Consider the following 24,759-nt stretch of genomic DNA (forward strand, 5'->3'; position numbering starts at 1 on the left):
AAAGAATGACATTTAATGTAAACATAGCGGACTCTTTGGATCCAAGGCACTTTTTGAATTGAGCCCCTTTTGAGTGAAGTCTCAGAAGCCTCTGTGCTGTGTCCCAAGCCATTTGATCTTGAGAGGATCTTCCTGATGGCTTCCTCTGTGGGCAAGTTTTGATGGCCTCCTCTGTGGGTGTGGCCCTTACATTTCTTCTTCTTACTCTCACTAATGTTAAAGAGTTATTTAATTTTTGGAATGAATCCTACAAACTACTTCATCAGGATGCTGCAGGATATACTGGTAGTTTTTCAGTCACTGAAACCCCAAATTCTATTTTACTGATACTGCTCTATAAGTGTTTTATGCACACACTATCAAGGTATCAAATATTTAGGCGTTCACTAAAATAAACAGGTTGGTTTTCCAGAGATTTTTTTTCTTTTTACTACCAAGCTTTGGAAATTTTTGTTTCTTAAAAATCTAGCAAAGCCTATGTTCTTCTCCATGTTCCCACCTATACTATATTTTTAAATTTAGAAAATATTTCTAAATTATGATCCTGTTTAATTTCCTCAACTTTTTTTTTTTGTTTGTTTTTTGTTTTTTTGTTTTTTTGTTTTTTTTTTTAAACAAGGTCTCACTCTTAGCCCGGGTTGATGTCGGCTTTGTGGCAATCCCTGATGCCTCAGGAAGTTGAGTGCAGAGATTCCAAGGTGTGAGACATCACCCTTAGCATGCCTGTATTGTGTTTGTGAATACTTACCCCTTCCTGTGTCAAGGACATCTTAGAGATTGTATATTCATTTCTAAGTACACCCAGTCCACAAACCACTAAGGTCTTGTTTTAGAATCCATCCCTTAGCCCGTGTTCTCAACCTTACCTCTTTACACTAAAGGATTTTTGTTAATCTGAATTTTCTCACTTCCCCTAGATTTAAAGGAAGCTCATACATTTCTTATTAAAACACACTCAAGGCTGGGCATGGTGGTGCACACCTTTGATCCCAGCACTTAGGAGACAGAGGCAGGCAGATTTCTGTGAATTCAAGGCTAGTTTGGTTTACAAATAGAGTACTAGGACAGCCAGAGCTACACAGAGAACCCTTTTCTGGAAAAAACCAACCAACAAAACAAAACAGCAATACCATCAACAACAACAACAACCACCACCACCACACAATCAAATCAAAATAAGCAACATAAAATCTGTCTTAGCCTCTAAGCTCATATTTCCTAGTACCTATCTTTATTATTTCTTTTAGTGCCAAGTCTTAAAAATACATATATATTTTATTTGTGTGTGTTTGTATCTATCTCTGTGTGCATGCCACATGTGTTCAGGAGCCCTAATGTCAATACATTTTGCTCTAATTGTCTCCTCTAATGGCCTTCTTGTTCCTCTGAGCTTGCTTCTTTTTTGTAAAAAAAAATTATTTATATTTTATGTATATGAGTACATCATAGCTGTCTTCAGACACACCAGAAGACAGCATCAGATCTTATTACAAATGGTTGTGAACCACCATATGGTTGCTGGGAATTGAACTTCAGGACTTTTGGGAGACTAGTCAGTGCTCTTAACTGCTGAGCCATCTCCAGCCCCTGTGAGCTTGCTTCTTGCTGTGCCCTTTTCATTGTTTTTCAATTCAGTTATCTGTCTTCAACAAAATAACCATTGCAAAGGTCATCAGTGCCCAGGCCTCAGCTCTACTGCCTTTTCCACAAATGTTACTAGAGTTTGCTGTTTTTATTCATTTTCTACTCTTGAAACCTTACTTTTTTAAGATTCTTTTATTTCTCACTGTCTCTTAGACTCTTGTGCCTTCTATTTACCCCTCTTATTTTCCCCCTTCCCTGCCTTTTCTTTTCTCTCTCTCTCTCTCTTTCTCTCTTTCTCCCCCTCTCTTTTTCTTTCTCTCTCTCTCTCTCTCTCTCTCTCTCTCTCTCTCTCTTTCTTTCTTTCTTTCTAAATTGGTGTTTGAACCTAGGATATGCTATGTGCTACATAAGAGCTCTACCACTGGGTTGTATCTCCATCCCTTCTCCCAAGCCTCCTTAAACACCTCATCTTATCTTTTTTGACCATCTTATCCAGTTTCAAGGCTTCAAATAATTATCTCCAAGTTGGCCAGACTCTTTCTCCATTCCTGATCTTTTACCATTTTGATGCAGTAGTGAGTTGCTTACTCCACACATTAACCTGAAGCAAGTTCTGTTATGGTTTGGCTGTGATTTGAATGTGTTTTCTAAGGCTTCAGGTGTTCAAATTTAATCTCTACTGAGAGAGAGGCATTGAGAGTGTGAAGCTGAGGTCACCTACGGTGTATAGAAGTGCAGGTTTGGGGAGGTGACTAGGACTACATTAGGTTAGAGTTCTTATGAATTAATCTTAGTGGCTATAAAATGGGTAGAGTTTTATACACCCACACATACACACACATAGACACACACACAGACACACACAGACACACACACATGCACACACACACACTCTTACTTGTCATATATCCAGTTGGTATTCTGAAGAACCTAAGACTTTCATCACCAGATGTGGCTCCTTGATTATGTATCCATAGAATCAGAATCCTAAATAAACTTTTTATTTGTAGAACCCTGTACTTCAGTCATTCCATTTAATAACAAAAGTCTTGTTAATATGCTTCTAGTACTTCAGAGTTATGTAGATGTAGGAGTGATCTGACCATCTTGTCCTCTACCACGTCCTGCAAACATGCACACTTCTCTCTTGAATTCTCTGTCATAGGAAATGACATCATCCCCTCCCAGTTAACAGAATTTCTTTTCCTTTCCAAATGTAATGTCCTATAAGCTGAACACCAAGTCCTTTTATGGACACATATGTTCTTCCCTAAATTGTTCCTCCACCTGTGCACCTATCGCATCCTTTCTTCCACAGTGGTGTGTTTGTCTGTTTTCTTATCTGTATCTTTCATTAGGCTGCAAGCACCTTGAGAGTATGAGCTGAGTGTGCTCTTTCAATTGTTTTAAGATATATTTTAGTATAATTTAATTTATGTGTATACATTTTTGTGTCTGCATGTGGGTATGTGCACCTGTGAGTTCAGATATATAAGGATTCTAGAAAGAGGGTGCTGGACATATTTTAATGTTTTTAATACATATTTTAATCTATGTGTATCTGTGTGTGTATCTGTGTGTGGGTATATGCACATGTGAATTAGGGTATCTGAGGATTCCAGAAGAGGGTGCTGGATTCCCTAAAGCTGGAATCACAAGCAGTTATGAGCTGCCCAATGTTGGTGCTAGGAACTGAACATGGGTCCTCTGCCAGAGCAGTTTAAATCTCCTAACTGCTGAGCCATCTCTCTAGCTCCTCCTTAATGTTTGTTTTTCAAAATGCATGTTTCTATTTTATGTGTGTGTATATGCCTGTGTGCATGTGTGCATGCATGCATGTGTGCATCTGTGTGTGTGTGTGTAGGCTGGGGATTGACATCAGCTTTTCTCCAATTATTTTTTTGGACATGAATTCTATATCTGAACCTGGAACTCACCAATTCAGTTAGACTATGAGCCAGCAAGCCCCAGAGATGCTCCTGCACCTGCCTCCACAGCTCTGGGATTCCAGGCACTGCACTGTGTGAAGCTTTTTGCCATGGGGCTAGGGATCTAAATGCACACTCTTATGCTCATACAGCCAACACTTTATTGACTGAGCCATTACCCAGCCCATAAGTTTATAGTTCAGCATTAAACACCGAAGCCTGACAACTAATAGGTATCTGATAAATATTTATGGAATAGGCATGCCATTTCTTTCAAGGAAAAATTTCTTTGTATGAACCTGAATGAATAGTGCTTTTAAAACATAACACAGCATGCCTTTATATCTGCATTCCCTATATATATTGTGAGCAGGAATAAAAAAAAAAAAGTCAAATCTCTCTCTTTTTTTAATTCAATATTTGTTGTATTTCTATTTAAATCCTGGATTAGTCAGTGTAAGCCACATCAGTTCTTGTAAGTAACCGTGCAGTGGGTAAATCATATTTAAGTGAGAGTTCTATTGATATCAGGTGATATAAATGTGAAATTGTGTTGCCAGGATGGCATTTCATCTCTGCAAAAGGTATCCTTCAAATTTCATTTCACACTTTCCTTTTTCTTTTTAAGAGCCTAGTCCGCATACTTTCTCCAAAGCATCCTTTGAGATCTGCATAGTCCTGCTGAACAAGGCTTGACATCTTTCCACAAAAAAGTTCTATCATTAGAAGACACACCAATCTTTTTGTATTCCCAGAGCACAGAAAGCAGTTTCAAGGTCAGAGGCAGGGGATTGATGCTAGTTAGCATACTCTGCTGTAGGTTAGGCAAGTAGCAAGGAGAAAAGGATCTCTTAGCCTTTCTCCAGAACCTTTTAAATTCTTCTTAGATATTATTTCCTTAGCCCCATTTCTCCTCAAACCCTCGGAATTTTGAAGATAGCGTGGGATTGTGTGCAGAGAAATCATAGCCCTCATTCTGTACTTTCTCTGCGATGAGAGGCAGGTCTGCTAACACCCACTTTCAGAAATCTTTGCAAAGTAATTTCTGAAAGTCAGAAAGCTTGTGTTTTGGAAGTTTGGGAGCAAAGCATGCCTCCACCAACCCCCCGACAAACACTCTGGTTTTCTATCTCAAAACAGGTGAGTGGGAGAAACTGGGGTTGAGGAAACTATTGTAAGTAGGTGGCCTACTTTAGTCCAAGGGCTTCAAGTGAGACACAGGCTGTTTCAAAGAGTACCAGGAACAGCCTGAGCCACCACACTTGTGCTGAAGTGGTCTGGTTTTTTCAAAGCAAAAAGAGCACTTATCCAGTTTGTATTGTAAGTTCTGTCTGTTCATTCTGTTATTCTCCATGTCCTTCTTTCCTGGGCTGTGTCGTGTCTGTATTTGTCAAAGTTAGTCTAGGGTTTCTGACAACTTTTCCTCTTGGTACTCAGAATTAAGCATCTCTTTAAAATCTACTGTGTGGCACTGTAACCTATTGTAAGGAACAAGGGCGGTTCGAACACAAAGCCATTATTCTAGCAACACTCCCAACTTTTCCACTTGGCCTTGTCTAGTCAAATGAGGAGCTACTGAGACGTTCAGTTCTGTGGTGACACCCGAGAGGCATTTGAGCAAGCAACTCACCTGGAATTGTTTCTCTAGTTTTGTCTTGCCTGTTGGTCCAGGTATGAGGAGTGTATTAACATAGGAATGAATGTGGCTGTCAGGCACCTCAGTTTCTTTGCTGAGTATGGCCTCCACCAGTGTATCATGAATGAAGACATACTGTTCCTGAGAAAACAACCACGACAGAAGGCTTTACATCTTCTGACAGACATATGGGTACAAATGTAGAAAGCTAGAGTTCAACAAAATGGTTGTGAGTGGTCCTGCCAAAGGTTGCTAATGAGGCCCAGTAGAAAGGTGGACAGGAGAGGAGGTGGCCTAGGCAGAAACACCCTCTTCTCATTCCTCCTCTCTGTGTCTCCCGTTGGTCTTGGTGGATTGGAAGGAGGACAGAAGACTTGGAAGGGCAAAGCCAAGTCCTCTGCCTTCCTTATGTCTTGAGCTTCTCTTTTCTATGAGGAGCACTCCCTTAACTCCAGGACTTCTGGTGACTAGCTCTAGTGGCTATTCTCCTAGTAGCCTCTCACATAAGAACAGAGTGGTTTCCTGGTTAGGTACATCATCATCCCAACACAAACTGGACATTGCTGAGAAGAGGAAATCTCAATCAAGGAATTTCCTCCTTCATATTCGCCTGTGTGTGTATGGGGGGCATTTTCTTGATTGTGAATGGATGTGGGAGGGTCCACCCCACCCCACTGTGGATGAAACCATCTCGGGTGGGTCTTGGCTGTATAAGAAAGGTAGCTGAGGAAGCCAGGGGAAAAGAAAGTCAGCATCTTCCAGAGACTGCTTCAGTTCCTGTTCTATCTCCCCTGCATTAGGGGGCTGTAATTTGTAAGCTAAAACAAAGCCTTTCCTTTCTTAACTGTTTTTACCCAGTGTCTTCTCACAGCAACAGAGAACAAACTGGAATAGTTGGGTTCAGGCTTGTCTAGTTTGTATCTAATGATTCTCTTATGTTTCACTGATGGAAATTTTCTCTGGTCCTGTCTGACAAAAAGTTATTTCAATGATGAAATGTGGTTTGTTTTTTTTTTTTTTTTTTTTTTTTTTTTTTTTTTTTTTTTGTCTTAGACTAGTCACATATTTCTTGTTACTCTTAGGGTCAATATCATAGCTTTTAACCTATAACATTTTTACTTGAAAGCAGAAGGGAATAACACAGAGATTTGTAAACTCTGCCCTGCCTTGTATATGATCATGTATTTTAAACAGAAGAAATGGAATCCATTAACTGCCTGTGTTGAGCAGCTTTAGGTGTTGGCTAGCATGGTGAGTGTTCTGCTGGTTCTGGATCTTTACCATAATTAGTGTCATATGAAAGATAGTCCTCCTTTTTGTTCCCAAATACATGGAGCTTTGCTGGCCTATTTGTGATTTATTAGTAATTTAGTGTTACAGGTTGAATTGCATTCCCCTAAAAGATAAGTTGCAGCTCAGCCTCTAAATATGGTCTTATAAATAGGGGCATTACAGATATAAAATTTTTTTTAAATTCAACCATTGGAGAGCAGTGGCTGGCATTCATATTAGTAGAAGGAAGTTTAAACACAGAGGGAAGATAGCCATAAGAAGACAGAGGGAGAGACTAGACCAATGCTCCCAGGATTAAGGATACACGCAGCCACCAGAATCCAAGCCACAAGGCAAGAAAGTATTCACCTCTTCAAGCTTCTGAAGGACTGCTTTGCCGATGGACTTTAGATCTCAGACCATAGCAAATGCGTTTCTGTCAATTTTACCTTCCCTTTAGGTAGTCCCTCCTTATGGCCACACTCAGAGAATAACATACCTAGATTTCAGTGACACACCCACACATTTGATGAATAAAGATAGATTTAAAAAGCAATACCTCTGTTTGTACCAAATAATTCCTTTGAGAACGAATGTGTTTTAAGAAGCCAAATATGTTGACGGTTCCTTCGTGTTGAATCTGTTGCAGCATACTGTCTAGCACAATGTATGTGCCCGTTCTCCCCACACCAGCACTGTACAGATGAACAGAAAGAAATACTTTAATCTCAAGCACAAAAGGAGTGTGAAAGTTGGTCATTATTAGTTGTCATGTTGATAAAATCAGCTTCCTTCCTCAAGCCAATAAGCCATACACAAACTTAGCAAAATGTATGTTGCAGTCCAAGTTGTGTTGAAAACCACTCTGCCCCACGCTTGGGGGCCAAAATGTCTCAGGCTGCTCTATCAGTGTTGGAACCTGCACTGCCAAAAGCCTTGGGGGCTAAACTGTTAGAGCCTGAATATAATAATAATTCTTCTTCCGAGTTCTCTAGTCCAAGTGTCTTCTACCTCATGCCTAATAACTAACTCACTTCTTCTGTCTGCCTCGAGCCTTTTATATGTCTCACTTCTAAGCCACGCCTTTAGGTCACACCTTTAAGTCATGCCCTTAGGTCTTGTCTCTAAATCTGATCTCTAAGTCATGCCCTTAAGTCACTCACCTTTAAGTCTCACACACCCAAGGGAAAATCCTGGGTATCTAAAGCAAGATGTTATCAGAGTGTGCTCAGCTGTTGTAGGCTATTGTAATCAAATCTCTTGTCAGGGTATATGGCTCAAGATGGCTGCAAGGATGATAGCCGCCTTCTGTCGGCTCCCCACAGCAATCTAAAGTTGTAATCAGTGTGGCAGTTCAGGGTAATGCTTAGACAAAGTTTACTTTGAAGTTTGTTTCTGCTGTGAGTCAAACAGCAAAGCTACCTGACTATTTCCATGGGATGTGTTAAAAGTATTTCCAACAGTTATTGGTGACTGTTCGCTATACAGTTCATAGTAAGTAAAGTAGATATTTAATCTGAGAAAAGTGGAAGCATCAGCATCAGCAAACTCTGAAAGGCCAAGGTCTCCGGTCTATGTTGCCAAGGAGACATGTTTGCAAAGGTTTTGACACTAGGGAGAAAAAAGAATCCAATGGGGCTTTCAGTTGAAAGTTTCATTTCAGTGAGACCACAAGGAATAAAACACAAGCCCTGTTATTTCTAAAGGGCTGTTATTGAGCCACCTTTTTCAAAGCCTCAGTCTAAGAGACAGAACTCAGGCAGGGCTTCTTTTCAACTGTCCCCACAAGTACTGTAGAGAGAATTAGCACCACTCTGCACAATCATCCGGTCCTTAACCCTTTGCTCAGAGACAATCCCTGACCTTCAGAAGCTTGTTTTCTGCAGTCTTTGGTTTTCCTTAGTTTGTCAAACAACCAGATTAAAGCCTCTCCAGATTGACTTGTCCAACTTTATCTGAGGAAAAGTCCAGGTAGGGTGATTGGAATGTGTCAGATGAGCTAGCTGTGTGTCAAAGGCAGACAGCTGCTTCTGCAAAAACACAGGCACTGCCTCAGCACATGCACTGAGTAGAGAAACAAAAGTGGTCTTTGCAGCTTCACTTGGTCGGTATTAACTGCTAATATTTTAACTACAAACAACAAGAGTAGCATAGGTCCTACAAACTGCCCACCTCCTCTTAATGGTGTTTTTTTATTTATCAGCCTCCTCTTGAAAGTTCTAGCTCCTGGGCAGCTGTGAATTGCTAACCGAGTCAACGTGACTTTTGAGAAGTTGGGAAAACAAGAAAGCGATTTGGGGGACAAACTATTTTTTAAAAGTCAGATTAGTTTGTTAAATTTCTCCAAGACTGAGTGCCTTGCCTTCTCTAATATAAACCTAGCATGATAACTGTATAACAGATTAAGTCAGACCAGGGACAGTATTTTAAGCATTTAAAGTCTCAACCAATGGTGTTGCGTGCTGCTTAATAGATGTTTAAGAACAAAATGGTGTTGTGCCTATCTCACCATTAATAAGCTGAAATCCAATTCAACAATCAGATAGACCAATACCTGCTGCTCTGAAATCTTTAGCTTTCCAATTTCGAGTCTACTATACTCGCCTCTTACTGATCAATACTTATGTGGATTGGAATATAATTTCACTTCCCTTGTTGCATGAAATCATTTCCAGTTTGGTATAAGTTGTTCCTTGAGTCCTCATGTGACAGCATAAGAAGTTCTGTGGGTTTGGGAGAACATCTCTGAGACTTACCTGCAGTGGACAACAACTGGCCCAACTGCATGGCGCTTGGCCTGGGCAGCCTTTCTCACAAAGGCCAGTACAGGCAGGGAGTACTCGGGAACACCCATGTCAGGCCACTGGGTGTAATGATACTGTGTGACCAGGCGCCCACTGGATCTTCCTTTTTGAGAGCCCTGGAAGAGTTCAGACAGCTGATAGCAGCAAATAAGAATTACACATATTTATGTTGTCCATCATATATACATACAGTGAAGCATGGGTACATTGTGACATGGCTAAATTAAGCTAATTATCATACATTTTACCTTACATACTTAGGTTTTATTTTGGTGAGAATATTTATGTTCATACACACATATGTTTATATTATTTATGATAGTCAACTTTATATGCCCATTTAGCTAGGCAGGTGTCATCAGTTCTGTGAAAGTGTTTGATTTTATTGTGGTTTCTGATTTTAATAGATGTGGCTAAAATTTAAATTTGTAGTTGAGTAAAGCAGCTCATCTTCCATGATATGAGACTGACCCAAAAGGCTGAAGCTTTGAAAGTCAAGACTTGAGGTTTCCTGAAGAAGAGATGCTTCTCAAGACTTCAGCACAGAAGTGCAACTAGAATGTGAGACGAAGTCTTGAGGATTTGGGCTCTAACCTGCACAAGCCTTACCTGAATTTCTACTCTCATCCACAGACTTCACACTTGGTCATTTTCAAAATTACATGAGTCAATCCAAACCCCAAACTCCATCTAACTAAGTATACTCATCTATTTGTGTCCATCTACCCACTCATCCATCTCTATCCATACAGCCATTACTACCACCATCACCACCATCATCACCACCACCATCATCACCACCACCACCACCACCATCATCACCACCACCACCACCACCACCACCACCACCACCACCATCACCACCACCATCACCATCACCACCACCACTACCACCACCACCATCACCACCACCACCATTACCATCACCACCACCACCATCACCACCACCACCACCACCATCACCACCACCATCATCACCACCACCACCACCACCATCACCACCACCACCATCACCATCACCATCACCATCACCACCACTATCACCACCACCACTATCACCACCACCAGCATCACCACCACCACCATCACCACCACCACCACCACCATTACCACCACCACCACCACCATCACCACCATCACCACCATCACCATCACCACCACCACCATCATCACCATCACCACCACCACCACCACCATCACCACCACCACCACCACCATTACCACCACCACCACCACCATCACCACCATCACCACCATCACCACCACCACCACCACCATCACCATCACCATCACCACCATCACCACCATCATCTCTCTGTATCTATCTATCTATGTACATATAGATGTATGTATGTATGTATGTATGTATGTATGTATCCATCCATCCATCCATCCATTCATCCATCCATCCATCCATCCATCCATCCATCCATCAAGTATTCATATTTGTCCTATTTCTTGTGAAAATTTCAAGGGACACATTGTTTCTCCAGGTATATTTGCCTCACTGATTTTTTAACTTGTACCCATTTTAGGTGAGTGGTGGGATTATGTCAAAGCTATACTGTGGAAGTGTCTATATGGGTCAGGAATTATTTTTCACCTACCAGTCTACTGCACCATGGGTTTTGGTTCTAAACGTATAGCTGATGCTTAGCCACGTGGAAGAAATCACTAGGTTTAAGATGTAGTTTTGTTAAGAGCTTTCTGTATCTTTAGTTATCCAGATTTAATTCTAATTTGGTTTTTATCATTGTGATGGCTAATCTTGGTTGTCAACTTGACACAACTGGGAAGAGAGAACCCCAGTTGAGGAATTACCTCCACCAGACTGGCCTGTGGACATGTCTCTTGGGGGGGCATTTAATAATTGATAATTGATGTAGGAGTCTAGACTATTATAGGCAGTGTGATTCACCTAGGGTAGGTGGGCCTAGGCTGTATAAGAAATCTGTCTGAGCAAGCAAGGGAGAGTAAGCTGGCAAGAAGTATTCCTCCGTGATCTCTGCTTCAGTTCCTGCTCTGGTGTCCCTTGATGATAAACAGTTAGCAAACTATCCCCTTTCCTTTCCAAGCTGGTATTTGGTCAGTGTTTTATAACAGCAACAAAAATCCAGCAAGGACAATCAAACATGTATTTAAGTAAAGACTGAATCTATCAAACACCAGATGATAATCCATCATTTATTTTACTTTTGACATTATTTTGTTGGGCAGATCGGAACTACGATGTATATATAGCATAAACATCTTTTAGTTTTGGAAACCTTGTGGCTCACTAATTAAGCTGATTAACAAATGCATTATCTTACACACTTTGTGGTAAGAACACTTAAATCTACCCTAAGAATATTTTTAGTCTTTTAAATTATAATCACCATATTATACAATAACTCTCTCAACTGATTTATTCTTGCACCTTTTGGTCAACACCACTATGGTTCTCTTTACTCACTTTTGTAGCTACCATTCTACTCTCTACTTCTAGGAGTCTAACTTCCTGGGGTCTACATATAAATAAAATCATGCCACATTTGCCTTTCTGTTTCTTGCTTACATCACTTAACATACTGTTTTCAAGGTTCATCTAAATTGTTCAAAATGACAGATGTCATATATTTATTAGGGCTAAATAATATTTCATTGTGAGTATATGCTCCAATATTTTATCAGTTCATCTATTGGTGGTATATTCCCATTAGTTATAATTTATTAAATAGTTTTTATGTTAACTTGACACTAGCTGGAGTCATTTTGGAAGAGAGAACAGCAATTGAGAAAATACCCCACAAGATTGGTTTATGGGTAAGGACTCTGGTGTATTTCTTAATAATGATTGATGGAGGAGGACCCAGCTGATTGTGGGCAATACCACCACTGGGTTGGTGGTCTAAGGTGTGCTATAAGAAAGTAGTTTGAAGAAGCCATGGAGCAAGCCAGTATGCAGCTTTCCTCCATGGCCTCCGCATCAGGCTCCTGCCTTGAGTTTCTGCTGTCTTTCCTAAATGATGGACTGTTTCTTGGAATTGGAAGTAGAAAGAAACGTTTTCTTTAGCAAGGTGATTTTGGTTCTGGTGTTTTGTCACAGCAACAGAAACCCTAAAACACTTACCTTTTTTATCTTTGTGTTTCTTAGGGTGAAATTCCTCACAGTATAATAAGCAAGCACCTGAACATTCTTCTGGTGGACTAGGAAGCTCCCATATTCTTCACTACCATCAGTAGGCCAGTACTGGTCACATTTTCTCTGTAAGAGAAAAAAAATAAATGTGTAATATTTATGTTTCCAACATCCAATGTGAATGTGCATATCACTCTTGAAATAAGTAAAGGTTTGGGACAGTGACATGAATGGACTATTATTATTGTATATTATCTTATGTGTATGGGTATTTTTCATACACACACACACACACACACACACACACACACACACATGCCTACAGAGGTCAGAAAATGGCACTAGATCCCTTGGAACTAAAGTTACAGGTGGTTGTGAGCTGCCATGTAGGTTCTTGACCTCAATTCTGGGTCCTCTAGAAAAGCATCCAGTGCTTATAACAGCTGAACGATTTCTCTAGCTCCATCCTAAACTTTTAAACAAGTGTCTCTTTTTTTCTAGGTGATGATAAATTAGTTATAGATGACACAGAGATCGAAGGTGTGAAAAAATCTCAGATGATCTAGTCTTGTTTTCCTCCCTTCAGATGACAACAAAAATAAAGCAGGGAGCTCTGTGTTCCTGCAGGCTCTGCATTTAAACCTAGGTTCCATGCATCGAAACCTACTCACTCTCCATTGTTTTCACCAAAGTTCAATTTACTCTTTCTTACACTATGAAGAATGCACTGAGGAAGCAGATAACTTGATTCCTAATGATGAAGCATTTTGATTGATAATGTCAACAGTTGCCTTTGAGTTGTCATGATGCAATTAGGATGAATACTATAGGGATGGAGAGATGCCTCAGTGGTTAAGAGCAATTGTTGCTCTTTCACAGGTTCAAATACCTAGCAACTACATAGCAACTTACAAACCACATAGTAACTTCAGTATCTGAGGGATCCAATGCCCTCTTCTGGACTCCATAGGCCGCAGGCATGCATCTAGTGCACACAAGTACTCGCAGGCAAAACACCCATACATATAACACAAGATGCAAATAATTAGAAAGAATATTGATTGCCTTTTCTAACTCCTTCTGCTAATATTAATTGTATCAGAAATTAGAAGTAGCTGGAAATGATTGTCTAGTTCTGTCATTCCAGCACTTGGGAGGCAGAGGCAGGGTGATTAGAAAATCAAAATCAACATTTTGTAGTCAGCCTAGGTTACACAAGAACCTGCTCAGAAAATGAAACAAAATGAAATGAACTAATTAGAAGCACCCCTAACTGATATTAGAGATGTCCTGACAGATGGCTACATACTCTTCCTTTCTCCACGAGATTTGTGATCATGACAATGACTTCCACGTTATGCTCCCATATCATTCTCCAGAAGTCTTCTGCTGTGGATTTCAGTGGACCCTGGGCAGCAATGTAAGCCTTTGGCCTGTTGTAACCCTGAAGAAACAAGTCACAAGTGTGTCATGGTACCTGAATTACATGCTTACTTAAAACTGTGGAATCTAATGTCAGCACCCCCTTCTCAGTATCTGAAAGTTGCACAAAGAACTCAAAAAGCCGTAGAACAACTATGGCACTAGAAAAGACAGCAATTTGCCTTCCACTTTAATTTTTGTACAAAATACTGTGAGTTATCTTTGAGATGACCACAGGCTTGCAACTCTACTCCAGATGCATTTGGTCCAAAGGTATTTACTGTCCTTCAAATCTAGTCCTTAATCATGTTATTTCCGAAATGGCTTTCAGCCAATGAAGTTCAGTTGTCTAGAGTTAAGAAAGTGCTAGGATTATGGACTCTTTCCTTTCCTTGGAGATGCCAAGCCTGGCTGTCTCTTACACATTACCAGCTGTCTCTTACGGAGCAAATGGTGCTGGGGTGACACTTTTCAAACACTGTTCTAACCTATCATCTCTACAAAATGGAAGCATCATTCCCGACCTGGTGTTGAAGTAAAAGAAGCTCAGAGGAGTTAAATGACCACCTAATATCATCGCTAGCCAGCGGCAGAGCTAGAATTCTAAGCATTTATACCCCCCAAGTCTACATTCTTTGGCACACTAATGGCTTCCGCTGGAAGCAGGAAGCAGGAGCTCTTATAATGAACACTCTACAGGTAGGAATTCACGTCTCTGAACTCAGTGTTGAAGGTAGAATGAACTCAGAGGAAGACTGTGAGACCAGAAGCCAGGTAAATGACAGAGTTCTGTTGACATTCAGTAAACCACATTGGTGAAATAAAATTATACCTAATCTAGAGTGCAACAAAGCTGATGTCAGGATTGTTGTCTAAAACAATAGAGGCTGAATACTGGCTTTATAATATCATTTGTATATTGTTCAGTACTACCACAGGAATTTTCAGTTTAGATTTATTTATCATCTGTGAGGTATATCTCACAGAAAATATATATATATATATATATATATATATATATATATATATATCACTGTGCCAGAACTGAGGGAAAATTCAAACTAAGTACTGGGCCTATACCCTCCCATTTGTGGAGGTATCAGTTTATGAGAATATCCATATCCTATCTAGAATGTACATTTTAGCCTGAATTCCCTCCCTCTCTTATAAAATAACAGAAGAATAACAGTATTATTTAATCCAAAGTCCTGTAGCTACAGGATCTCCTACAATTTATTCATTGTTTATTTGCAGTTTCATTATATATCAGATAACATTTATTATACAAAGCTATATGTACATCGTTGTGGCACAACAAACTTAGGGAGTTATAAAAGTCCCATGAAAATGCTTACATCAACATAGTTGGCATTGATGTAATCAGTCAATTTTCCATCTTTTTCAGCAAGTTGTGTGAGCTTAACCCTGCTATGATCATCTGGAACAAAAAGAGAATATGTTTCACTAAAGTACAGGTTGCTCTTTATAATGAAGGTCTTCTTATCTGTATCATAATTTTATCACAAAATTAAACTCAACACAAAATAATCTACTTTAGTGGGGCATATTAATTTGACAAATGTGACAAAGACAGATGGACAATGATCTCCAACTTAAGAAAACTTCTAATGCAGTGAGACTAAGCTCTTCAGGAAGTGGTGTACACGCCCCAAGAAGAAGGAGCGCAGTGCCAAGAGGAATTCGAGGTAGAAACTAAATTGGTGTAATAAGGCAATAACCAAAGTTAGATAGATTTTTAAAATGGCACAGGGACTGGGAACAGTGGCGTTCTAGATGAGATACGTGTGGTGGGAACTTCACCAAGCTGAGGAAGAGCAGCAGCAGACGCCTTCTGATTGTGAAGTTGGAAGAGGAAGCAGTGAAGGAAGCAGAAGGAGCCTTTGGAGTGTCTGTGATGGATTACAATCAAGGATAAGAAAGTAGATGCTGATCAAAGGATAGCAGGTCCATTAATCCACCCAACAGTAGCAGGCTACAGGAGTACAGACACATGTAAATAGACTTGTGGCTCTTGAGGGGTGGGGCTGGATGTCTTTCTTCCAAGTAATACATATTTTTCCTGGTTGTTTTTGGCAGGGAATAAAACAGTAGTATTTACAGTGCTAAGGGAACCTCCGCTCCTTAATGTAAGCAGGATAAATGTCGCAAGTGAAGAAACAAATCTATAGTCTATAGAGAAATTGTCTGCTAAATAGTAAATGCTGATGTGAATCACATGGCAAGGAAGGCAGCATCAATGAAAACTGCTGAAGAGAGCATGATAATTAAAGGGAGGAAGATGCAGCCCTGTGTGCTCCTACTACTGGACTGGAACCAGAATTTAAGTGACCTTCTGGTAATGCATTTGTTAGGAAGCCATCCAATGATCACATGAGAAAGGATCTAAATTTTTACATTTCTTTTTCCTTGTAGAGGGAGGAAGGAACATGAAGCTAGATTTCAAGATATGGAGGGTATAATCTGCAGGCTACCAAAAACAAAGCATATGCACCTACACAGCCACAAAACCTCTGGCCTACAATGTTGTCCTGTTTGCAAAATATATTAGGGCAATAGTGGCATAAAGCTTGTGGGAGAAACCAACCAATGTCTGATTTGACCTAAGGCCCACTCCATGAGATGGAACCCATACCTGACACTGCTTAGAACCGAGAACCAGATAGTAGAGAGTTCAGAGACCTAGAGCAAAACCAAATTCTATTGTTCTTAAAAAGAAGTAGTATTAAAATGGCTTCTAAGGACATTCTCCTATATTCATAGATCAGTGCCCTATTCAGCCATCATTAGAAAAGCTTCCTCCTGTAGCAGGCAGGGACAAATACAGAGACTCCCATAGCCCACACATTACACATACACACACACACACACACACACACACACACACACACACACACACACACACAGAGAGAGAGAGAGAGAGAGACAGAGACAGAGACAGAGACAGAGACAGAGAGACAGAGCGAGAGTGACAGAGACAGAGAGTCAGAGAGAGACAGAGATAGAGACCAACAAAGAAAGAGAGAGAGATTTTGGAATACTCAGCTTTAAATGTGATGTCCCCATCAAATCCCTCCCCTCAGAGCTCAGGAAACCCCAAGAAAGAGGAGACATAAAGAATGTAAAAGCCAGAGGGTGCAGAGGATACTAGGAGAATAAGTCCTTCTAAATCAACTGAGCAAAACTCGAACTCAAAGACTGAAGCAGCAAGCACAGGTCCTGCATGGGTCAGCACCAGGGCCTCTGTGTATAATTATGGCTTCCAGTTTATTGTCCTTAATGAGAATCCTGAGTGTTGGGGGTGAGTGGGTTTCTGATTCTTGTGGCTTCTCTTGGGTTCTTTTCCCTTTGTTGGTTTGCCTTGTTCTACTTTAATGTGATAGTTTTTACTTTATCTTATACTGTTCTATTCTATTCTGTTCTTGTTTTGTTTTTATCTCTTAGAATCCTATTCTTCTCTAATGAGAGACAGGAAGAGAGCGGGTGTGGATGGGAGGGGAGGTGGGGAGGAATAAGTGCTGTAACCAGAGTGAAGAAAAACTGCAATAGAAGAAAAAGCAGACATCAAACCGTGTTAAGGATGGAAGCACCAGCACTGCTCCAAGATGAGGAAGAATGAAGCTAAGAAAAGCAGGGGAGGGTGCAAAGAAGATCTTCAGCCAATCCTGTGTAAAACCCCAGGGAGAATTCCAAGAAAGTCTGGAAGCAAGCACAGGTACGAGCAGAAAGAGGAAGCCCGGAGAATCTCAGCTGGTCAATAAATTTACTAAGAGCAAGCCGATTCTCAGTAGAAACTGGGCTGTGAACTATAGAGAAATATAGGCTATAGGGCCTGAGGAAAGGACTAGATTAAAACTGAAGACGCTTCTGTATAAAAGAAGTCAATGCCACTGATGATAGCATGTGCAGAAGTGACCCTAGAATGATACTAGTGTTAGCAGGCAGAAGAGTCTCTCCCTGATCACACAGGCCTTGAGATAACCCCATTGAAGTCCATTGGCAGACAGCACAAGGACACCAGTTGACAACCGCAGCAATGAGGCTGCAGTTCGCTGCGTTAAGAACATACTTACAGGCTACAATATTGACGTATCTGTTCTTGTGCTTGTTGTCTGGGTGATTGGAGCTGTCTGCTGTAATACCTAAATCAACAGTACAGCTCTGCACTTCCTGGAAAAAAAAAAAGGCATGCATCGCATTTTAACATAAATTCTTTCAAAACAAGTGCCTTTAAATATAAGGAAGACAAAACAAATAAAATGGTCTAGCAAAAACTGTATATATATATATATATATATATATATATATATATATGAGACATATTTACATGTTACAACTACTTCTTGGCTAAAAGGAAATGCAGTGAAATAATGCCTTACCTGGTAAAACTCTTTCAGTGTCTAATGAGGAAATGAATGCCAAAAAAGTAAAGAAATCAAATTCCACAGCACACGACAAATGAGAAAAGAAAGTGTTCATATTAGGTTTACAATGGAAAACTATGGTCATGCAATAAATACATTTGTCACATACTAACACAACAGAATGTTTCAAACAGTTGCATGCAAATCAAAATGCCACATAATTTGGAACCTTTAATTATGTAAATGAAAAGAACCAACATGTTTAAATGGGGATGCGGGTATAGTATGATGAATATTTAAAATGCTAATAAGAACCACATATCCCATGACCCATTCTGTCATAGTAATTGGATTGGCTTAAGTACAAAGATAGTTTGAATTGACCTCAGTAGCACTATTTGAAACTCCGAATTAGTGATACAGTTTTTGAGTTATTTTATGGAATAGCTTCCTGTTAGGTGGTTTATAACAGATTTAGGGTTCTCATAACATTAAATAGTCCTAAAAAAGTTTCAATCTGTGATTAAATGACATCATCATTTTGAAACAAAATTTGCAAAGCATTACTTTGTATTGATTTAACTAGTAGAAATATTAAAGAAAAAAAAAACTTCTATGAGCATAGTAAAACTGTTTGGCTAACTTATCTATTAAAATGGATTAAGGACTTGTCCAGAAGTGTTTCCTATCTAAACAATCAGTTTGTAATTTTTAAATATTTAGAACTGAGATAACAACACCAAAGCCTTGCAATTTCAGAAAACATAAAACCCAAATATGAATCTAACCTCCAGCAAGTGCTCCAACCCCTCCCTATAAAAGCTCTTAAGACCTCTGTGGCCTCAAGACATTCTGAATGGCTAAAACCAGTCTAATATATGAACCACTTAAAAGGTGTAGCATTATTAGTTATTTAGGTAATTATCCAGCTAATGAGAAGTTTTCTTAAATCAGACTGAGTTAAAAAGCAATGGAATTAAGAAAAATTTTGTGTAGAAAAAAATGTGGTTATTAGGTTAATTTAATTCTATGGACTTGCTTAATAATTTCAGGATCGATTGATAGGTGTGAATTAATGACTGTCCCTGAGACAATTTTAACTATGAATCTTTTTTTACCCCTTAGTATTTGCTTTTGTGTATGTGCACGTAGAGAGTCACAGCCATCTTCGCCCATTTCCCCTGTTGAATTATAGCTCTGTTTGATGGTAGCCTGATATATATATTTTAAACAGGAGTAAGTGTCGTTAACAGCACAATTAACACTGTAGCAATAGTGTACTCTCAGGCACCTCCAGCTTATACTAAGAGAGCAAATGTGATGCTTTACATATGAGACTCATTATGCTACAGCACATTTCACTTCTATTCTTCTGAGTGCTTTCTAGTCTGTGCTCTTTTCCTTCCCTACCTACGTCTTGATTGACAGGACTTTGAGAGTCATTGTTGGGTATAAGAAGTTGTTGGGTACAAAAAGAGTAGTAGATCAAGGAACAACAAATCCTGAGATCAGGGCCAGAGTTCTAAAACCTTTAAAGAGCGAGTTCTAAGGAATGCTATGGAGGTGGGGAGTGAAGAAGAGATAAAGAGGTAATATATAGAGTGTAGTGCTTGGTGGCTGGGGTGACTGGGGGGTGGAAGGAGAAGCTGACCACTGCTTACTGATGTTAAGGTTAATGGAAAGCATGTGAGAGCCCACCTTTGCTATTTATCAGTTGTTAATTCATTTCTATGAAGTTTAATTGCATCAGTTATTTTTATATAATTCCATATAATAAAATCCTGGAGATGAATAAATGTTGACTATGAGGCCCCTGGCTCATAACTTGTAACCTTCAGAGATGGCTGCTCCGTGTGTGTGTGTGTGTGTGTGTGTGTGTGTGTGTGTGTGTGTAGTCTTCATTATTTAACCTGGGACATGTGACTCCTTATTTTGAGAAATATGCTTAAATGAAAGGTTAGTGGGCACGACACACTTGCAGTAAACTTTTCCACCTCTTTTAAGAGCATTTAACAGTGTCATTAGAAAAATTTTTATTGATTATAAACTTCAAATGATTTTAGAAATGTATGTTTTCTTGGAAATTGCATGTGATTTTTACCTTGTGTAACAGAAGCTTCTAAATGTTTCTCTGAGTTTGTGTTGGTGTAGGATTCATAGAGTTTTGCTGAGAATCATCAGGTTTAGTAGTTTAGTATAATTTATGTAACTTAGAAAAGAAATCACTGTTACTTATTTAGGTTTAAAGAAAAGAATGTTAGCAATATGTACTTAATGGGAGAGGATTTACTTTTGTTTGTTTCTTTGACTAGTGCCTGCTCACTGTTAAAACAGAAAGCCAAGCTTCTAAGTTATATCATAACTAAAAGACATTTCCTAAGCACATATATAATTATGAAATGGATATCATATTTTTTTTCTAGAAACAAAAGTGGTCTCAATGTCTTTACATCATGAAATAGTTTCATGCTGACTTGTTGACATTTATTACATTCAATATAATTAGAACAGACATATTTAAATCATACCTCAAATTCTTCAGTGAATCCATTACTTGCATGTAAGTCTGCAACATGCTTTGGAAAATGCTTTATTGGAATTGCTCCAATATCATCTAAGTGAATAAAATAAACACATTAGAAAGGATAACAGTGGAAACTACTGTCTCTTCCACTATAAGATATTGTTTAAAATAAATTCAAATTTCAACCTTGCTGACCCAACTAAACTGCAATTAACAAATATATATATATATATATATATATATATATATATATATATATATATATATGAATGATTTGGATTTGATTATAAACTTTTTCCTTATGTACTCTAAAGATAAACTAATTTCTTTTTGATTTTAGTTTATAAATAACCCTAAAGCCATACTTCTTAACAATGTGGTCATATTGTTTTGGACAATTTTGTTTTATATGAGTAAAGATTGTATATAAATTCTGGCACAAAGATAGGCAAAAATTATATATTAATTTACTTATTTAATACATGTTTATTTATTTGTATTTATGGACTCAGGATATAAAAGCTGGCCTTAAATTTGTCGTATTGCACTGCCTAGATTTAAATTTGCCATCCTGATTCAGTCTCCTGAATTGTCTCATAATCCTCAGCTATATTTTCAATTCATTATAGTGTACTTACAATTGTATAAAGTTACATAGTTTAATATCTTATTTTTATGACAAGATGCATATATTTATACTTGAAAATATTTTTTCCTTCTCTCTACATGTAAGAAAAAGCATTTATATCAAGGGTATTCATTAATAATAATGTATGTGATAATTTAAGAAAAACTTTGGAGCTTTTCATCTGTAAAGCTTCAAGAATTTTAACTTGAAAATGTACTATGTAAATGAAGCCATGAATCTGTTAACTTATTTGTAAGGGGGCAAATTATTTTAAGCAGCTAGCCCTGTGCTTTCCTTTTCTAGGAAAGATTTTTTCTGAGATTAAACAGAGTAGTTCACAGTATACAGTTTCACAAGTGATTTTTCTAACAAGGAAATGTCAAACACATTTCACTAGAAATAGTTATTTACATTAACAGATGTTCAGCATTTCGGCTTTCTAAAAATTTTAAGCTTCGGTTACTAAGAATTTGTTGATTAAAAAAAAAAAAAAGATTAGACTCCATCTGCTCTTCCTCTTAGGTGGGCGGACCTGAATACTAACATTGCATTAGCCATTGAAGCTTGAGAGCCACCTAGGTGTAATTTCAGCTTCACACCTATAGAAAGATTGTACTTGAAAGTAGCATTTATAATTAGGTAAGAAAACAAAAATGATCTGTCACACCTAAATCATTAGTTCCTATGAATGTCCTTTAGACCCGCAGGTCCCCCACCCTCATGCCCAGCCAACCCGGCACTTCAGACACGCCAAGTATTCTGGTAAGTCCTTTATAATTGGTCTGCAAGTGAGACTGGGATATCTCTTCATTTCCTAATTTTACATAAAGAGAAAACACTTTCCTGATCAAGGGCGGCTGTTTCAGACCTGAGTGAGGAAGAGGACCTGTCTTTGGTTACTGCTCTTTTGACATCCAAAATGCAGCATTTGGGATTTCTTAGATAAGTCCTTGATTTTGAATTACTGTATTTTATTGATAGTAACACATCATGCTGGACTCTGGCTAATATTAGAGCTAAGCTGAAAGCCCATGATAATGGGGTATATAAAGCAGATGTTTGGAAGTGAAAAAAATCACAATCCCACAGATATCTGAGAGTTTGCAGCCGCAATATCCTAAAAGTGTATCCTAAAAGGGTCGATGCTCTAGTAAAGTAACCTCATAGTCTTAATACAAGCTAGAAGAACAGAAAGCAACTTCTTTGTGTAGAAAGAACAAAATTAACAATACATATTCTATGTAACATAAATGCTGGTATAAAGAAAAATGTAAAGAAAACAATTGTTTTTCTTATATTTTGTTAATGGGATTCCAGAAGATAACAACACATAGAATCCAGGTCTCTGGCAACAATTTGTGGAGCAGCTAAAGAGTTTGAAACAAGACTTATGTTAATGACCACATGGAAGACCAGCCTCTTTTCTTGCTCTGCTTTAGAAAACCTTGTCACTGTTTTGTCACTATCTTATTCTTCTTCCTTTGCTTGCATATTTCTAAAAAACAAAACAAAACAAAACAAAACAAAAAACAAACAAAAAAACCTCCTTTTCTTTTAAAATATTAAAAATTTTTTTTGAGATTATATAGGTTCCCATTATTTTCCTCCCTCTAAATCCTCCATGTATACCTTCCTTGCTCTCTTTCTCTAATTGTTGTTGTTGTTGTTGTTGTGTGTGTATGTGTGTGTTTGTATTTTTAAACACACAGATACAAGCTGCTCAGAATGTATAATGTTACTTGTATAAATATATTTTCAGGGCGGACCAGTGTTAAGATAACAAATTGATGTGGTGTGCTCTTCCCTGGAGAAGACTATTTTGCCAGGTTTCACTATACCTTGGCTGCCTGCAGATGTTTTTGTAGGCCTGCGGCCCCATGGGTCTTCTGTTATTCATGTTAGCATGTCTATTGCTGTTCTCCGTGTTCAGCTCATGCTTAGGCAGTCGTGTTGATGAGACACTTGTGCATAACTTCTGCCATATCTTAGAGACACAGTCTCACAGCAAGCTTTCTGTTCCTCTGGCTTTTACAAGTCTTCCTACTACATCTCTCACAATGATACCTGAGCCTTAGGTGTCAGAATTGTGTTGTAGACCTGTCAGGGGGAACTGGGCTCATGGCTCTGCATTTTGATCAGTTGTAATTCTCTCTAATGGTCTCTGTCTGTTGCAAAGAGAAGTTTTCTTGATGAGGGGTGAGGACTCCACTTACCTGGCTAGACTCTAGAGAATGATGTGTCCATTTTTCCTTAGCCCTTTGTGTTCTGAAAAGTTATAATGTATAATGTAATCACATAAATGGCTGAGATTTTGGCCCTAGAGGCAAACTGTGGGGTCAGGGAGTGTTTGCATCTAAATGATTGTACTCTCTGAATGTTGTTGTCCATGCAAATATTGATATAATCGACAACTTTAAAAAATTCAATCATTCAATATCTGAAAACTTTCTAACAACTATACATTCTTGTTATTCCTGTCCTTCTCCTTCCTTAGAACAACAACCACTGTTTGACTGGGTGTATGTGTGCACCCCAATATTAAGAAATGTATTTTCCCATAAACACAGATGATCAGAAATGATCTGTCCTCTTACGTTTTATATCAACTGTACACACCAAGAGCCATTTGAGAAGAGGGACTCCTGAGAACTGGGAAAACATCTCCATAACATTGGTCTACAGGCAAGTCTGCCAACACATTTTCCTGATTCATGATTATATGGGTGGGAGATCCCAGTCCTCCATGGCTGATGGAACCCCTGGGCTGTTAGTGTGGAATTGTAGAAGCAATCAGTCTGGGCAAGCCATGCGGCACAACCCAGTAAGAAATGTTTCTCCATGGCTTCTGTTTCAGCTCCTGCCTACAGATTCCTGCCTTGAGTTTCTGCCCTGACTTCATTCATGGATGATTATTATTACCTGGAAGTGTTAAGATGAAATAAACCCTTTCCTTTCCAAGTTGCTTTTGGTCACAGTATTTTGTCACTGCAATAGAAACCTCAACTAACAAAGAAATTGGTACCAGGTTCATGAGATTGCTGAGAGAGATGTGACCATGTTTTGGAGAGGCTTAGGAAGGATTTTGAAATGGGCTAGAAAAGTCATTGAGTATTCAGAACATATTGATCTATTGACAGTACTTGCATGGTTATGTGAGAGCAGTGTAGATGATGGAGGAGGGTCTAGCTTGTGAAGTTTCAGAGGAAAATTTGAGAGTCCCTCAAGGATCCCAACACATGAAACCCAACTAGGATGTTTATTTTCAACTAATATTAATTGCTAGTGATTTTCTTCAATTAGAGCAGAATAATTATGAATTAATTTGCCATATCATCTCTATGACTAAGAATATTTGAAATGAGAACAGTATATAAGACTGTTTGCTTGACACATGATATAACAGTTTTTTTAGAAACAAATATTTACTCATGTGCATTATAGATATTTGGAAAATATTC

The 24,759-nt window shown here is 38.7% G+C and overlaps 1 protein-coding gene across 8 annotated transcripts in view; it reads right to left on the minus strand.

The window, feature by feature from the left end:
• Positions 1-24,759, minus strand: part of Ptprz1 (protein tyrosine phosphatase receptor type Z1) — a 176,233-nt gene that overhangs the window by 10,454 nt on the left and 141,020 nt on the right. For 2 of the 8 annotated variants that reach the window (XM_076913656.1, XM_034519179.2), the window contains exons 15-23: positions 20,678-20,763; positions 18,165-18,185; positions 17,859-17,955; positions 15,123-15,205; positions 13,655-13,789; positions 12,337-12,471; positions 9,177-9,340; positions 6,980-7,115; positions 5,143-5,289 (exon numbers count right to left, since the gene is read on the minus strand). In XM_076913656.1, coding sequence (XP_076769771.1) covers positions 5,143-5,289; positions 6,980-7,115; positions 9,177-9,340; positions 12,337-12,471; positions 13,655-13,789; positions 15,123-15,205; positions 17,859-17,955; positions 18,165-18,185; positions 20,678-20,763 — 1,004 coding nt within the window. Of the gene's footprint in view, positions 1-5,142; positions 5,290-6,979; positions 7,116-9,176; positions 9,359-12,336; positions 12,472-13,654; positions 13,790-15,122; positions 15,206-17,858; positions 17,956-18,164; positions 18,186-20,677; positions 20,764-24,759 lie in introns of all 8 variants that reach the window. The other 6 variants (XM_034519178.2, XM_076913655.1, XM_034519180.2 and 3 more) reach the window with 3 other exon arrangements.

The sequence above is a fragment of the Arvicanthis niloticus genome, chromosome 15 (genome assembly GCF_011762505.2).
Source record: "Arvicanthis niloticus isolate mArvNil1 chromosome 15, mArvNil1.pat.X, whole genome shotgun sequence".
In the NCBI taxonomy this organism is placed as follows: Eukaryota; Metazoa; Chordata; class Mammalia; order Rodentia; family Muridae; genus Arvicanthis; species Arvicanthis niloticus.